Consider the following 18,034-nt stretch of genomic DNA (forward strand, 5'->3'; position numbering starts at 1 on the left):
TGCACAGTGAATCTCTAGCAGAAACAGGGATGAGGGCAACAAGCAAATACCTGAACCATGGATGGGTCACACCCAAAGAGAGGAACATCCTCAAACAGCCCTGGCAGGGTCTGACCACAGCCCCATCCCCACCCTGGCGAGAGGAGGCAGGAGAGGAAAAGGGACTGGGAAAGGGGTGGAAGGTGTTTTAATTTTTGATTTCGTTTCTCACCATCTAATTCCACCTAATTTGTCAGTAAATTATATCAATTTCCCTCCAGTCACATCTGTTTTGCCCATCACAGCAACTTTTCAGTGACCTCGCTGTCTGTACCTCAACCCTTGAGCTTTTTAGTTCTGTTTTCTCCCTCTGTGCAAACTGCATCATTTCACAGGAGCTTCCTCCAAAGTGACCAAGTATCTTGACCTGTTAAAGGTGTTGTGGGATTTCAGGCAGTGGAACCCAGGCCAGGGGACACTTTTGGGTTAATTATTATTGTTACAGACTTGCTTCTATTCCCCTCCACAACACCAGCTGGTGAGACCCTTCCCCACCCCAGCCAGTGCTGCTCAAAGGACATGAAGTTTCCTGAACTTGCCAAAATGACAAAAGAACTGTGGTTACTAAGTATAAATCACCACATTTCATCCCTCTTACAAGTTTCCTGTGGGATGATGAACATATTCTGTGAATTCCTGAGCCCAGAAGAATGTGCACACCCTTCTGGATTCATTCAGCCAGAATCCTCGATGGGGACTTCAGAGCTGCCAAAATTTGCCACAGCCCTCTCCAAGGCCCTGCAGCTGCCATAGCTCCATGCCATCAAAACAGTGAAGGGTTATTTGTTTTCCCCAAGAGCCTGACACAGAGCAAAACCTCATTGAATTCAAAGTGGTGTTTCAAAACACTAGGGGAAAAAATCAAGGGAAGAGACAGCTCTGACAGGATTTCACATTACTGAGTAAAACCAATCTGTGTGTACAGGGTTGGGCTCCCAAAGGAAGCTCCTTGGCATCCTTGCAATTCTCTTGGATGCTTTATAGTCACCACCAGGTGCTACATTTTCTTCATTTAAAAATTGATCACTGTAGGGAGTCACTCAGAAAGAAAATAAATAATAACAATTTCAGGCATGTGGTTTCCAAAATGTTCATCTTCCCAAAAGAATTCCAGGAGTACAACTTGTAAGCATTTCAAGCAGCATGGAATGTCTGGCTGGGCACAGAGAGGGTGGAAGCACAGGGAAACATCCAAACACAAACAAGGGGAGAAATGCAAAGGAGGGCAATGGATCAGAGATTTTGGCAGAGTCTCACAGTGCACAAGGAACTGCAGAAAATGCCCAAATATTGAATGAAAAGACGTCAGACAATATCTTGTAAAGATGAGGAATTTTATTTTATTGACATACTATGAGGCAAAACAAAATCGACACCATACAAAATAACTTTATAAAATATCATTCACATCATTATTTTGTCAGGAATTACAGCATTCTGAGCTTGTTACAAGTCTTATGTTTTGAGGTGAAAAACACTATGCTAAATCTTTAGTATTAGTTGTATATATACAGTAAGAAACCAGAACAGAACCTGTTAGGTTTTTCATGAGTTTATTGCAAAAGTAGTGCAAACTATTTTACCTTGCAAGCTGTAAAACAAACTTGGAAAAGGACCCACCTAAGCTTAAAAACATGACAATAAATGCTCAATTTCACAGCCTTTGAAGCTTCCTTCAACAGTTCTCAACAAAAATTCCCCATCTCTGCACATTTTTAGATGTTCACTGACTCGGAAATGAAGGAGTAGAGGGTGGACCTGCAGTAGGGAGCAGGCAGAGAGCAGGAGGGTCCTGCTCCAATGTGGGGCACTGCTCTTACCCATGGATTTGGGGAATCACCCTCAAAACACCCACCAGTGGGGCAGGTTTGGTCACTGTGTGCCCCCATTAATCAACTGCTCCTTTCCACATTAGTATTTGAGAAAAGAGTCAAGAAAGCAGAACAAGCCAAAAAAACCCCACAAACCATAATTAAAAATTAGGAACATGTATTGTCTGTTTTAGGAATATAGTATCCTTTTCCTCCTTTTCTGAAGCCTATAAAGCAAATTTCCATGGTCCCCCTCCCCGTGTGTACACACTGCAGGGCGCATCCCACCCCAAACTCCTGCATGATCCCAAGGCAGGATACTACATTCTGCGAGATCCAGAGAAAACAACGGCCTAAAAACACTACTGGGGTCCCCCAAAGCAAACAGGTAGCTAAGTCATCTCCTAAAAAACCAGAAAAGCAAACAAATGCTACATGAAAAATGTTAAAGAAACAAAATGCAGCATATTCAGGCTCTTTTTTTATTTTTTTTATCTTGAGGTACCTATATAAATATTACCTTCTGCCCAAAGTACGATTGGTTTTGTTAAAAAACTAAAGTCCTTATCACGAGCCAATTGCAGGGCAAACATTATTACTGAGAAAGTGCAACCATGCTGATCATTTATCTGCAGCATATTAAAGGATGATTAGGCTTTAGAAAATATAGCTTAAGTCTAGACCTGATGGAGCAGTTTTATAAAAACACTGAACAGAGGCATTTTCCTTTTGCTCGAGTCTCTCTGCAACAGAAAGCCTTAGGAAACATCTGGGAAGTCCTGCCATGATGGAATGCACTTTTACAATCCCATATATAGATTTTTTTTTTCTTTTAATATTTAAACTAAATACAGTTTTACAGCAAAGATTCCCCCTCTGTAGTAGGTACTGGTAAATAGTGGATTTTTTAAAATTTTTTTAAACTTCAAAAAATGATAGCATATCACAACTTAAAGCTTTCCAAAAAGGAATTATTTTTCAGTAAAAAAAGGTTCACATAGTAGAAAAAACTTACACATAGTTGTAAACTGTTACGTACAAAACTGTGGAAAGGTCAGTGATGTTTTATTCCCTCACTCTTACATGTGTATCCCTTCACTTTATATTTATATATACACACATACACACACAAAGTTGTGTGCTATGTGCATATACAGAGACACAGAGATGTAGAGATCTGAGGTCAGGATTAAACATTTCCAAAACCTTCTTTATTGGGTATTTCTCTTTGCCTAGGTCAGCTGTGATACTTGATTTTACAACTTGCTACACCAAAAAATATTTTCAAATTCAGTTTTTTGTGGCGCAGTTAAAAACCATCTGCTGTTTCTAATCAGGAAGATGAGTTTTGATTGTTGTGCACTGGGGGGAAAAAACACAAAGGCACAAAGAATAGAACTCAAATCCAAGATTGTTGTCTCTGAACAAGAAACCCAAGGGTTTGGGCCCTGGATGGGGTCGGTTTGGTCGCCTTTGCCAAATCTCCTTGACAATTTGAGTAATTAGCACCCAACTGGTTACATGAGGTAGATCCAAATTGGAAAAAAAATAAAAGAAAGCTGGGTCCCCAACACTTTTTTTTTTTTTTTTTGCCTCTATTTAAAATGTTTTAAGGATCCTATGTCAGTCATAAGAAGTGGAAGCAATGGCACCTACCCAAAAGCAAGCACGGAATTCAAGAATGGCTTTTTTTGGGATGTAAAATATGAAGTGTTAAATCACAATCCTCCTTCAGGCAGAGATTTGCTGGCAGGGGGAGGGAGGAGAATAGCTCTGACAACAAGGACAACAAAAAGCTGGGATTTGGGAAAGCCTGTTTGGGGTCAGCTGCCAGAGGAATGCCCGAGAGCCTGCGACAGCCAGCACCCAAAGAGGCATCACAGTACAGACAGCTACAGGTGTCCCTTGTTCCTCACGTCAGGAGACTGCCTTGACTAACACTGAAGATCTACAGGAGCATCCTCCTGTCATTAAACAGTATTTTTGCATACTCTGAGAGAGGAATCTGACACATTTATCATTTAGTTAAGGCTTAGTTTAAAGTGGCGTGGCCACACAGCATCACACAAGTGCTCACCTACGGCAAAAAGCGAGAGAAGCAATGGGTGAATTCCACCCCTGTGACCCCCAGCACTGCCAAGTGATGCCACAAGCTCCACGGCAAACCCTGCAGGGCCAGGGATGCCCTGCAGTCAGCTGAGGGCAGTTCTGGGTTTTGCATTACAAGTGCTGCTCTCACCCAGCCAGCACCAATCATTTCTACACTGCAAGCACGAGACAGTTCCACAGAGATGCAACACACACACAACACTACTCAACACACATTTAGTACCACTTGGAACAACCTTAACATCATATCTTTCTTTTTTCCTAAAAAAAAAAAACAAAAAAAAAAACCAGAAAACCAAAAAAACAAACTTTAAATGGTCACAAAAACATTTTGATTGGAGGGAACATTTACAATATGGAGCTTCTGGATTGATTTTTGGTTCTTTTTTTTCGGTTATGTTATAAAAAATAATTTTAAAAGAATTTTTGAAACTATTAAAAGATTAAAACCTTAACAGATAAAAGTCAGTTTATTTTGCAATGTACCAAAATTAAAGCAAAAAAAAAATAGATTTAATCAATACATTCTGTTTTCCATCTTGCCCTCCCAGGATCAAATCAACCACTCCGCTGCACAGAAATCTGGGGCTGGGTCTTTACTTATCAACTGCCCTAAATGTTGAAATATTTGTGATTGTACAATAAAATACTGCAAAAGCCAGGGAAATTGTGTTTGTTATTTCCAGCCAAATACTGTCGTTGTATCTTTTACAGACAGCCTATACACTGTCCCCTGTCCTATCACACGTGTGTGTACACACATAGAAAGGGACACACACAGATCCAAAAAATCTACTAAATTTTACCAACAAATTACAGAAAGGAAGTGGTAACACTCTTCAGGATGGCACAGAACTTTGCCAGATGTAATTCCTCATTGCACCTCATTGAAAATTTGATTTTCCAACATAAATCTAAAGCTTACTCCTTAATGGTTTTTGATGGTTTGTTTGAGTTGGTTTTTTTTCCCTCTTATTTTCTGTAAAATGCAGTTATGAAGCTGTCATCTGTAAATGAGATGAGCAATTGAAGGGCTCAGTCTTTAAGTTTCATGAGAAAATCTATCAGGAACGACAGACTTTGGGTCAAATCCTTATTTTTTAACAGCATAGAAACAGTGCTATAAAACAGGTTTGAGCAGCTCACAGTTGATGCAGAATTAACTTTGGTGAAATCTAGAAACAAAATTCACTGCATGTCACGTTGGTACATGAGAGGTCTGATCCAACCCCCAGCAGCTGAGTTTTGGGGTGCCCATAAAGCCCAGACAGGATCTGCTTTGAGTCAAGTACATATCAGGCAAAAATGTGCAATTTCACAAAAACCAGCATGACTGAAGCTTCCTCTATTCATGGCTTTAAAACCAGGAAAAGCTGATAAATACAGAAAAGAGTCCACATTTTTTTTTTTTTTCTGACAGGAAATCTAACCTAACAAAGCAAACACAAACAGCACCAGCCAGGGGATTAGAGACTCCCAAGCTTGCCTGCTGACCTGTTCACCATTCATGCTTGCCAAGCACACTCAAAAAAATCCCAATAAAATGACTAGAAAAGTTAAAATTTTATTTTGGGGACAACTCCTAGGCTTGCTCCCAGGTCAGACAGCATCTGCAATCCCTTCTGATGAACAGAGAGCAGCTGCTCCAGCAAGTGGTTTAGTTGTGCTTAGAGAAGGGAGGAAGAAAAATAACGAAGTCCATGGTTCGACAGCACATCCAAAATGTGGGGAAAAAAATACAACTAAAACCTGTGCACTCCTGAGAACCCTGTGGAAAGGATTATTCCCTTTGATACAGAACTGTATTCCCTGTATTCCCTTTGATACAGAACTGCCATGCAACCCAAGGCTCCTCAGGGAGCCTCAGGGAGGTTGGCTGGTGGAAGAGCAGCCTCAGGCAGGTTTACAATGGATCTGCTGAGGCAGTGCATGGGCAAATCCCAAGGAATTGCTTTTTTGGAGGATATTTAGGTGGAAGGAAGGAGCAGCCACAGCCTGCATCTGGTACTGTGGGTTTGTAGTGCTGCCACTTGCAGAACTCCCACAATGAACTCCTGCCAAACTCCTGCCAACCTCCTGTCCCTCCAGATCCAGCAGCGCCCCTGGCCCGGCCCCAACCAAGTCAGAGCTCCCAACACCACAAATCGACTCCTGGAGCTCCCTGCCAGCCTTCCCCTTCTGGGACGGGGCCAGCAGATGGGTGCAGGGTGGAGGATTTCTGTGGGGCACTTGCAGAGAAGCCAGAAGGAAAACTAAGAATTAAACTGTCACCTTAACAAGTGCTTAAATTGGCAATTTTGAAGGAAATGTCTCCCCTTGCTTCCTCTCTCATTTCCCCAAGGCTTGGGGTACCCAGGGTTTCTCTTCTCTAGGGCATGAGCAGCACCCAGCATGAAGCTCCTTCACTCCCCAAACTTCCTGATGATCCTGGGTCTGCCTTGTCTGGAAAACACAAAACTCTGCTCCCACCAATGACAGAGGAGCTGTTCTGCACACTGCAAGCCCTGCCAGCAATGGTGTCCACGATCTGCAGTGCACAAAGTAGTGAAACATCTTCCCCAAAGCAGCCATTTACCCTGCACTTCACACTTTTGGGGAAGGCTTTGTTAAATCATGACTGAGAACTGAAACAAACTGACAGGATTTTACCATATTCAGTTATTAATGAGCTGGTTTATAATGGTTTATTCAGTCATTTGCCAGATCTGGGTTCCAGAAAGTCAGGACATAAGCAATCCTCCTGCCATGGATGAGCTTCATCAGAGTCTAGACCCAGAGATTAAGGGAAGGAAATTACAGGGAGCACAGAATCTCAGGAAACTCACTCTGACAGGCCAAAATCCACAGCAGAAAGCCCAGTCACTTGTAAATAAAAATCAACTTTAACACTGCTATGAAACCACATCAGCACACTGTGCTCCAACAGGTATTTCTGTCAGCAGAGTGGTTTGTTCCGAGATGAGGAAGCTTGTTTGGAATAATTGTAAACAAAATCTGATGTATTAACACAGTTCTCTACAGTTTCATTTCAGGTCACTTCAAGTACCCTCAGTCCACGTGCACTGATGTCAAGGTTGAGTTTTGGCCAAGGCTTTGCACAGAACTGACACTAAACAGTCCCAAGATGAACGTACTCAGGTTTGGGTTGTTTTTTGGTGTTTTGGGTTGTTTTTTTCCCCCACATTTTAAAGTTTATCATTTTCTGAGCAGGGAATAAAGTATTTTCATTCTTACAGTCGCATGTCAACTTACCTAAAAAACACATTAAAAAAATAATCCAATACATATTTTTTGCCTCAGACTCAAAATATATTTCAAGCACCTTCATGTCATTTGCAGAGAAAACCTGACGTTTTCTGGCCAACAAGTAAAGTACAGAAACATTTTTCATTTGGAAAACAACAGTATAGAAACTCAAGTGAAGGGACAGGTCACAGAGGGAGCTGCTGCTATGGAGTGACCCTGACCAGAAGCAGATGTGCCAGATGTGCCACTTGCCAGGTCTGGTACCCTCTCAATAAACAGGGATGCCTCTGGAAGACAGAGGGAAGGCTGAGCAGCCACCCAGGATCACAGTATGGCACTGCCACTTCCCAGTAAGGAACAGACCAGCACAAATCCAGTCCCTCTGGGAGCATTTTGGCTGCTTAGTGGGAGGTTCACTTCAATTAATTCTTCCATGAAGGAATACAGGAGGTAGCCTTGAACTGCATCTGCTTTGCAACTAAAGATTCCCGTAAACCCACTTTTGTAGTGATTTGGCCAAGCAATTACATTCAAATTAACACTTCAAAGAAACAACTCTGACAAAGCAACTGAAACACTAAATGGGACTAAACAGGTTCTGTGCCACACCAAGCACACACAGCACCCCCTTCCCATACAATTTGGATTAAACCCTCTCAGAAATGCATCTTTCCAGTCATTAACCCTCAGAAACAGAAGGCAGAACTTGCTGGTTTGCATCCTAGCATCAGCCAGTGGGGCTGGAGTTGGGCTCTGTCCCATCCCTGAGGGTTCTGGAAGCAAAAGGCAATTGCTGATGGATGGATGGGAGATCCATGGGCAGCTCAGAGCACTGAAAGATCCTCTGCAACTCCAACCCCACACCATGCAGGGACAGACAGCAAGACATCATAAGTGGATCCCAAATCCCTGTCATTCCACTAAATTCTGCCACATCCACAGATTCTGCTTCTACAACACAAGAATCAGACAAGCAAGGAAAACCTGGGAGAGCTACACCTGATAATCCAAGTATTACATTAATGCCATCAGTCATCAAACTGATACCAAAACTGGCATCTGAACCTTGCACAGACAATGAGCACAGTGAGAGCTGAAAAACTGCATCTCTGTGGTCTTGGAGAAATGTGCACAGAGGAGAGAAGGAAGAAATGTTTTATAAATTCAGACAAACCCTAAGTATTTCCACTGTAATACAGCAACTGTGCCCTTCTTGGATTGATACCATAATGCACACAAAGTATAACAGCATTTAACAGCAAAGCTCCTACCTCAACACTGGAAAATATGGCAGTATTCTGGAAAATAGAACAAGGAATGGTATCTCCAGCATTTCAGTACTTGCTGTACAGAGCACTATTTACAGTATTTTCAAACAGCTACAGCAGATGCAAAAAAAAAAAAAATCTTACAGTAAAAAGGGAGTTTTAAAAACCCAACAATCAGTGCAATTACCTTCTACTTGAAGTTTTCCTTAAGAAAGATGGCATGTGTGAATCAAGAAGCATGTGACCAGATGGAATATAAAAGTAAAAAACAAAGGACTGCCCTGCATTAGGAATGGGGAAAGCCACAGAAAGAGAGATACTGTGGTAGAAGAGTATTAAAAAACAGGAAAACAAGTGAGTTTAATTACACTGGTCTCAAGTGTGAAAAATACTGAGAACTCTTCTTACATTCGTTTAGTTAATGAGAAAAAGATATATTTAAAAAAAAAGTCCCTTATGGGTTATTTATGCTACCAGAGGTGCTTATTTGACTGAGTATGCTATTTAATCAAAAGCCTTTGGGCACCTACATGAACAACTTTAGTCAGAAAGAAAAACTTAGAAGCATCTTAGAAACTTCAATCTTTTCAGGAAAAAAAACTCCTCACACCTCCTCTCCAGAAGTTTCAATTTGAAAATCCTTGTGGAAAAACCTCTTGTCTTATGTTATAAAAATGATCCAACAAGAACAAGACTCTGTTACAACAAAGGCTGCAGGAATTATTGAGAGAGGCAGAATTAAAGCCAAACCTTCACAACCTTTTTGATTTTACAATCAGGGAATGCTGCCTGGGGGCCTGGATGGAGATCAAAGGTATTTGTTACCTGACAGATCAAGAAACAAGGGAATTCCTGTGCCAAAGCCTCTGGAACGTGGAAGATTATTGATTGTAATTCACAAAGTCAAATATTCTAAAGCAAGCCAAGCCAAAATAAGGAGCTCTAACAAAACAAGTGACCTCACTCTGTACATCAGTGCATACACACATGTGTTAAATTGCATAGGGCTGTCTTAAATGCCACATAAAGGCAGAGACAAATCCACCTCCTTCCAGCATTTCCCAACAGGACATTTGCTCCTAAGGATCAGCTCAGTTGTTTCCTGGGGGCTGGAACAGATGGAGTGGACTGGTTACTCTGTTCAGCCACTGCAGCAGAAACTTCCACCACCAAGCAAACCTCATAATTGCATTAGATTTTGTACATCAGGGGAAAAAAAGACAAACTTTTAATTATTTTGTGTATTTTGATAGCACTTGTCACCTCCCAAGAGGAGCATTTCACACTTGCTGATGCTGTTTTGGGGGGGCTGTGCAATGAGACTCCTTTGCACAGGCTGGAAAATGCCCCAAGTGCCTGAGGGTGGCACAAATTTGGTTATTGCTGACCTGACCTGCACAGTGACCCAGGCTCAGAGCTGTGACCTCAGCTGGCACTTCTCCACCAGCAGCCTGGGGGAGACTGAGACTTCTTGAGCTTTGTGCTGACCTGAGATGTTGCTGTTCTACACCAGACATGTGGGAGGTGCAGAATAAAAAGTAATTCTAGGATTTTATGTGTTTGTGGCAGGCTTTTTTTTGGACAGGAGACATTCCTGAATATGTAATTTATGTTAAAAATATTCCCAGGAAGGGAGGTGCTGGATTGCCAGCATACTGTACTTTACAAAGTATATATCTAATCAGTATTTTTTTAAATGCTTTAAATTATTCACTAATTCACCACTGGTGGAAGGGAAAAGGAGGGAGACACAAGTGAAACATGAGGGTTAGAAATTAATTTGCCCATCACCAAATAAATACAGACCTACTTTACAACTTTACCAGTTGTGGAGTCTTTCTGTGAATCACAAGGCATAAAGAATTAGCAGTATTAGAGGCTTAGAAAGATCTGTAAAAGCTAAAAATGTCCTGAAATGCACATAAACATCCCAAGTTCTTCATACTTAGGGAAGGAAAGCTACATAATTTCTGCTCATTCCAAGAGGATGCACAAACAACAGCTACTGTCAGACTAAGGGCCTGCCTAAAACTCCTTTTCTCACAAAGGAAACATTTTAAATAGGATGCAGTGCAGTCACAGGCTGCTTCAGAAATGAGATTTGAGGTCAAGACAGATCCTGCCCTCCTCACCCCATCTGACCACCTGTACAATTCCACTGTCCCAGATCTGCATGGAAGGAGGGGGATGAATTTCACATCCAAGAGGTCTCTGCATAACAGACAGCAAATAAGTTAAATGATGTCTTAAAATGGATGATCTTTATCCTATTTGATAAGAAGAATTCATATAAAAATAATTCTTATATAAAACTCTGCCAAATGAATATCTTCACTGAAATAGGAAAGCTCTGAAGGAAACACAGAGAAGTGCAACACACCCACCACGGGGAGGATCTGCAGCTTAGGGGTGCTTGAGGGGAGGTAGGTACAACCTCGCTGGCACACAGCAAGACAGACAATGCTACCTAGGATTTGCTTCAAATTTACAGAAATCTGAATTTATAGAACTATGACCAAGAAGATACTCTGAGCCAGCAGCCTAATCACCCAATTAGAATAGTACAAATATGATTATTTCATTAACAGGTTTTACATTTCACCTACAAAACACCGACAACCTTCACACTGCTACAAGGTGAAGATCTGGACTGGAATTATGTACCTAAAAGTCTTTATGCAGCAAAGGCTGGGCATTTTCTAGCTTATCCAACACCACCTGGTTGCAGCTGACCTGCTCTGTGGCCCAGAGCTCTGCATGGGTTAAAGCTACTTGCCCATCCCAGTGGCCAGAGGTAAAAGTGTCCAAAGAGACTGAGCAGCTGCTCGGAGAAAAGGGAAAAGACAAAGCAAAATCCATCAGTGGAGGAGAATGAAGGTTTTCCAACCTGCCTCTCAGCATCTTATTTCAGTTATCCCATGGAAAAACAAACAAGATCAAGTCAGCATAAACAACTTTCCTGGGCTTTTTCCATTTTCTCCTAAACCTGCTCGTGGCATTGTCATTAGTGCAATGGTTTACATGTGTGTTATGGTTTTTATGAATCCAGTGTGCAAACTAACAGAAGCATCTGTCTCATAATTAGCAGTTTTAATTAATGCTTCTCCTAAGAGAATGGCAAAACTCTCACATTTCCTACAGATCTTATGCATAATGAAGAGAGCTTCACCTCCCTCCCTAAGTAAACTTCAATCTCCTAATTTTTATCTTTACTGCATAGATTCTCTGACTTCTGCCTAACTTCCAGCGAGCCACTCTCCTCTAGCAGAGCTCCTGCTTCACCACTACTCAACATATAAATAAAATACAATTGTTTTGTGCTTGAATGAATGTAGGATGTTGGTCTTGTGTGCGTCTGAACCGCAGAGGTAAAACCTGCTGTGTTGTGTGCACATTGAAAAAGCCTTTCTGCAAATCCCAAGCTACAACAGACACTGGCTGCATCTCTCTCCTCTCACCACATCGATTGCATATTTTCTTTTTTTTTTGCATTTGAAGAGTAATGTCCCCACAAAAAGGATTTTACTTTCTAAGTTCAAAGCATTCTTGATATGTTAACAGAAGTATAATGAGCACTCCTTAGTAAATAAAAATAAATAATAGCATCTAGTCTATCACATTAATACTGTGAAACATATATAAAATTTACATTAACTCAACAGTGAAAAAGGATTGTACTGTATTCATCACCACAGACCCGTATTCTTTAGAGACTTTGGAAAGTAAATGTCACAGTCCTGTATGACAAATCCTAAAGTTAGCTGTCAGTATGATTTAAAAAAAAATCTTTACAAATTTTTTTAAATGGCACATTTTCTTCTGCCAATCTAACTGGAGCTATTAAAAGCTTAAGTACAGGTTTACTCTCTTTTTTTTTTTTTAAATTCATCTTTAGTCTATGAAAAACATTTTAAAATGCAGCACAATAAAAAACATTCAAGAACAAGCTTCAGAAAATACATTTGTCCTTAGACACACAGAGAATAATCTGAGAATAATCTTTATAAGACAATTAGAAACCAGAATTTTGTCACGCTCTTATTTTGAAAATAAAAATTTTGTAAATGCATCTAGAATAGTCAAGGCTTCATAAATACTCAAAAGATGATTTGCTTTCCTTTGTACTAAAAGCTGATTCACAGCGTTTTAGCTCATCAAACCTTAGTATGAATTAGATCTTTCCAAATTATCAAAAGCAACTCAATGAACAGCAAACTGAATGAGGAGTTTTGTGGGTTGAGTTGTTGGTTTGGTTTTTTTGTTTTTCTTCCCTAAGCCCTGAGATTGCAGCTCTTGATTTAATTATAAAATCTGGGTCTGTTTTATACCAAGCAGCTCAGAGATTTTTTGGCAAACCACATTTCCGACAACAGTGGGGTTTGGTACAAGAATGCAGTTTGTGATCAAGTCTGAAATTCTGGACGGAAGGCTTCCTTGCAAATGGGAAAGAAAGGAATAAAGATGCATCACTCATTGCTGGCTGTCCCTGGGGTGGGGCATCTGTTGGTCTAAGTGCAGCTGGTCTGGTGTGAATCCAACTCTGCCTTGTCGGGAGCCGCTGAACATTAAAACATGTCAAGCAAAGTACATCGTGCGCAGCGTGTCCTGGTGCACCTGGACTGCCTTAGCAAGTGCTTGGTGGTCTCTGCCATTGCTCTGGCCAGAAGTGTGGCTTCCTTCAGCACTGAAAGAGAAGGGAGGGGGGAAAACGAAAACCAACAGGTTGGGGGGGAAGAGAAACCCGATTTAATCTGCCTCTCCTGGCACGTGTTTCTGCATTGTTAGTTTTTTCTGAACGGAATGGTCAAACATTATTTACCCTTAAAGCACCACTGAGGTTCTGAAACAGAAAACAGCACGTACAGGAACATCTTCTGCTTTGTTTCAGCAGCAAAATTCAGCAGCGAGAGCAAACCCACCCTCAAACTGCTGAGGACGCCACTGATCCCAGAATTAACAAGCCCCACTGGCATCTAATTCTGCAAAACTGCAGAACTCTGAACTCACCTATCGTGTTCTTTATCCACCAGATGGTACCTGGCTCTGAAGGCCACCAGGTGAGCGTAGTAGGCCGGGGCAGGGATGGAGACGGAGCGCGTGCAGCGCACGTAGGTGTGGCACAGCTGGTAGGTGAGGATCTGCAGCTCGTCCGACGAGAAGCGATTGTCGTCCCACAGCACGTGGTAGTGAGAAGGTCTGCTTGTTCCCTGGAGCCAGACCACACAGCTCATCAGCACTCCCAAACATCTCCTGAGCTTCCACCTCTGCTGGGAACTGCAGTGAAGTGGCTGCTTCCTCAAAAACCACGGGCAGCAGTTCTACACATTGCAGCTAGTTTTTCCTTTAAAAGGCAAACAACCTCCTCCTTGCTGCCTATCAAACTAATCCCTTCCCTTTTTTTGACAGGACTGTGTTTCTCAAAATTTCACCTCTGAAATGAAATGATCATACTGAAACGCACTTTCATCTTGAAAACCTCAGATCTGACAAAAAGCTTTGGTACAAACATGAACAGTTAAAGAGTTACCATGCCACACAAAATGTCTTACCTGAATCCCAGCATGACTACACAGGTAGAAGTCGAACTCCGAGGGGTGGGTGATTTTTGTGTCCACTGTGGTACCAGCTGGAATGTTTCCACTTTTTCCAACCTGTGTAAACAGGAAATGCAAAGAGACTGAGACACAACACAAAGGGTTTTTTATTTTCAACTGTGTAGCCAGGAAAACAAACACAAGAAAAAGATCTATAAAAAGCAGAAAGTGAAGAAAGAATATGCAAAACTGAAATTTTGTTCCAACTGAAAATCTGCAGTGTCGCTACCATGGAGAAAGAAAAAAAAAAAAAAAGCTGCAAAATCTTCTTAGAAATTACCTAAAAAGATTTGGTTTTCTGAATAACGTAAAAAGAATTTCCTGCAACTGAGTTGTCAAATTCTTTTCACCTTCCCACTCCAGGACAGGAGTAACTTTTTCTGTTTATACCTGCAAGGGGACAATCCTTCCTTGTCAGACAGGCCACCTCTTTCCTCAAAATCTCTTCAAAGCACAATGTCAAAATACTCTTTACTTTCAAACAATTTAACATCTGTAACCACAGCATTTATTAATATAACCACCACCTTCATGTCAGCTTTGGGAGTTACTAACTCCCACAGAGAAGCCTGACAGAAGGAAAAAGAACATGGAAAGCTCAGTCTGTAAGCAGAGCTTTGCCATGAGGAACGCTCCATTCTCAGCAGCTGTTCCATAAGGAACAGCTCCATTCCTGCTCTTAGGGAGTCTCCTCTTCACACAGAAAGTACCAAAAATCAACCTGGGGAGTCTGGTGTCCACCCAGAAAGTACCACAAATGAACAGGCATTGGTGACTTGGCTGCCTGCTGGAGCTTTGGGGTCCCCAGCAGAACGTACCCGTTCGTTTTTATCCGTGCAGAAGAGTCTGGTGTGGTGCCTCTTCTGCACCACTATAAATGTGATGCCAGGCTGATAATCCTTCTCCAGTTTAATGCAAGCCTCCCTGATAGCCAGCAGCTCGTGGTGGAGAACCTGAGCCACAGAGAGAGAGAGAGATGTAATCAACATGAACCACTGCCATCAGACAAATTCCTCTTGTTTATCTACAGATGTCTTTATTTATCCACAGATAATTTATCATGCTCCTTCTTGCACTGTCACTCAGAGTAGTGAGATGTCAAAGCTTTCAGGAGCAAATTTTTATTTCTTCGCCTGTTTCCTCAGCAGTTTCCTGAGCCAGGAGAGAGCTGCTTCCATATTTTTTCAGCTCCAAGCACAAGGCTCAGACTAATAACCTGCATGTCAAAATCTTTTTAACTACCAAATACAAATGAACATTTAATTAGGCTGCTGAATACAACAGACTAATTATTTTTCAGACTAGAACAAGGGATAAAACCCAGAAGTGCTCAGCTGTTCTTTCCCAGCTCTGTGCAGTCCCATGCAGGACTACAGACATCAATAACAAGGAAAGTGGAACAAACCAAAAAGCAATTATTTAGACTGTGGGCTAATTGTACATGAAAAATTCAGTGAAAACCAATGACAATTGAAAAGAGAGTATATCAAAAGTTCATACAAAAATTACTTTATCAATTCAAGTTTAGCAAGTGTCCTTTCCTCTCTTCCCCCTGAATTTTGAGAAGCTGACTCAATTCTGTATCTTCTATTTACATATGTAAATACTGGAAAGAAAAGTGTTTATAAACATCTTTAAAACATATAGAAAAATATTCCATAAAATATGGTACTAGCAAGTAAACAAAATAAATATGACAAAGGATCTGATGAGTTTTATCAGAATACAAATTAATAAATACTGATCCAGTACTTATTAATTCTCTTTTAAAAAACCAACAATTTTTCTTTACTGCCCAAGTTCTATGGGATACAGTCTGACTAATATAACCTAAATAGGAAACAGATGTGGAAAATAACTTGAGTCCTAAAACTACACTTTTCACTTATAATTCTGTCAGGGAAAATATTTTAAAGGGGAAAAGTACTTTCAAAAGTACATGAAAAGTATGCAAACACTTCTCCTGCTTGCTTGGTTAGAATCCAACAAATTTGTTGAGGGAAGATTTGTTGAGGTTATACTTCTTGTAACTCCAACCACACAGAGGTGGAATTTTAAAATTCAATTACAACCACAAAACTACAGTATCAGAATTTCAAGAAGAAAAATATCACCTGTTGGAACTGCCCCTCAGAAACACCATCCCTGTAGAAGATGATTCGAGTTGGTTTGAACCTGGTGGATTTGTAGAACTGGATCAGCAGCTCCCTGACCATGGCAGCCAAGTCCTGGATGATCTCCTGGCGGTGCTGCTGCACCCGCACAGTGGCACAGTAACGGTTGGGATGAGCATCCATGCTTCCTACAACCTGGAAAAAATGCTTGGCATCAAACCAGAGAGCACTTAAATAAAGGTTATTTCATGGGAAAACTTCACTGTCTTGCACACTGAGTGGTTGGCCTGGCAAAGATGTATTTGAAATTAAAATGAGCTTGGAAACAGCTCTGGGTTTAGTCCAGCTGTGGCAGCACACCCTGCTGAAAGAGAAAACTTGATTTAAATCTAAAAGACTCATTTCCTGTTTGCACCTACAGGCACTTAAAAACTCAAATACAGTCTGGAGCACTGATACCATGAAACCATTAAGATGGTTCAGACTGCTGCATAGGAGTTGGAACTCCGGGACACCAAGCCTGTGTTTTGGATCCATCAAACTGAAATGGTGATGGATCACAGAAACATCCACACCCTTTATCAAGGGAAGGAATTTTTCTGTTAATTAAACATTAACATCCATATCCTGTAAAAGTGGCATAGGACTTAAAAATAAACAAACAAAAAAACCTAAAGAAGTGAGCACATCTCCACCTGGTTTTCCCTGGACACACAGGTGTAACTTTTCAGAACAGATACATAACATCATCAAAGAACTTCATTATTAAACAGTCCTGAGCAACCACTACAGGTGTTTGACATAACACAAGCTAAAGACCATTCCCTGTATTTAAGAAGTACATTTCCAAGAGATTACTGCACATTTCGTGTTTTCTGGAAGCTGAGCCAGCCTAGTTCCCTATCAGCAATGAAGAAATTCTGAACATTTCTAAGTGCTGAAGAAGCAGATTCAAACATGCACCAGCTCATTATCAGGCTGCTAATAAATATCAGCTCCCAGAAAAGCTCCTCTGTGTATCAGCAACTCAGGCATTTTACAAGCTAATACACACATTTAAGTAATTAGCATCAGAGCAAGCTCTCTGAAGTTTCAATAAATTCCTGCAGAAAAATAATTTATAATGCTATAATTAGGCAATCAGAAGCAATGGACCACAAAAGGATTGAAAGCAATAAAGTGAATTAGAGCTGAGCAGCAGGAGGGAGCTGGGGGGAAAGAGCAGGACACAATTTACTCACTGCAGCAATGGAAGGCTTTTTCCCATCCCCAGCTGGTGGGTGAGTTACATCTGCACCAAGGAATATGACAGGCTGTTGGAATACAGGGGGTCTGGCAAAGAGAAAGGAAATTTGTAAAAGCAGCGAGATTTATGCTTAATAAAGTACATTAAAACTCAAATAAACAGCCTCTGTACTCCTCCAGTGAATTTATCAATAACTGGCACTTGATCAGAGTTGGTCACTTGTTCTGTGGCAGTAATTAAAAATCATGATTAAGGTTCTCATGCTAAATACTTAGGCAGGTTTTTAAAGCACAGCTAATTGTTGCTCTTAATTAAAAATTAGTTTTAAAATATCTCTAGTTTTTCTAACTTGAAGAATTGCAGTTTTTATCAGCTGGACCAAAGAAAGGAGTAAAAGTTGATCCCTTAGTAACAAATGACATCTGAGAAAATTAAGTAACTGTGCACATATGCAGATGCTGTGAAAAAATATATTTTTCCTAATAACAAACAGTCTTGCTAAGGAAGTCATAAAACAGTAGGTATCAAAGTTATTATTTCCAAAGTAGATTTTTTTTTAAAACCAAGCTTGAAAGTTTTAAACAAATCTTTGGGTTAAGATATTAAA

The 18,034-nt window shown here is 40.8% G+C and overlaps 1 protein-coding gene across 2 annotated transcripts in view; it reads right to left on the minus strand.

Moving 5' to 3' along the window:
* Positions 1-1,356: 1,356 nt before the first annotated feature.
* Positions 1,357-18,034, minus strand: part of AGO2 (argonaute RISC catalytic component 2) — a 61,328-nt gene continuing 44,650 nt past the window's right edge. For both annotated transcript variants that reach the window (XM_041479151.1, XM_041479150.1), the window contains 6 exons: positions 17,423-17,513; positions 16,182-16,376; positions 14,886-15,020; positions 14,023-14,124; positions 13,481-13,680; positions 1,357-13,157 (listed from right to left, as the gene is read on the minus strand). In XM_041479151.1, coding sequence (XP_041335085.1) covers positions 13,049-13,157; positions 13,481-13,680; positions 14,023-14,124; positions 14,886-15,020; positions 16,182-16,376; positions 17,423-17,513 — 832 coding nt within the window. In that variant the 3' untranslated portion in view covers positions 1,357-13,048. The remainder of the gene's footprint in view (positions 13,158-13,480; positions 13,681-14,022; positions 14,125-14,885; positions 15,021-16,181; positions 16,377-17,422; positions 17,514-18,034) is intronic.

This window comes from Pyrgilauda ruficollis, unplaced genomic scaffold (genome assembly GCF_017590135.1).
Source record: "Pyrgilauda ruficollis isolate IOZ18807 unplaced genomic scaffold, ASM1759013v1 scaffold48, whole genome shotgun sequence".
In the NCBI taxonomy this organism is placed as follows: domain Eukaryota; kingdom Metazoa; phylum Chordata; class Aves; order Passeriformes; family Passeridae; genus Pyrgilauda; species Pyrgilauda ruficollis.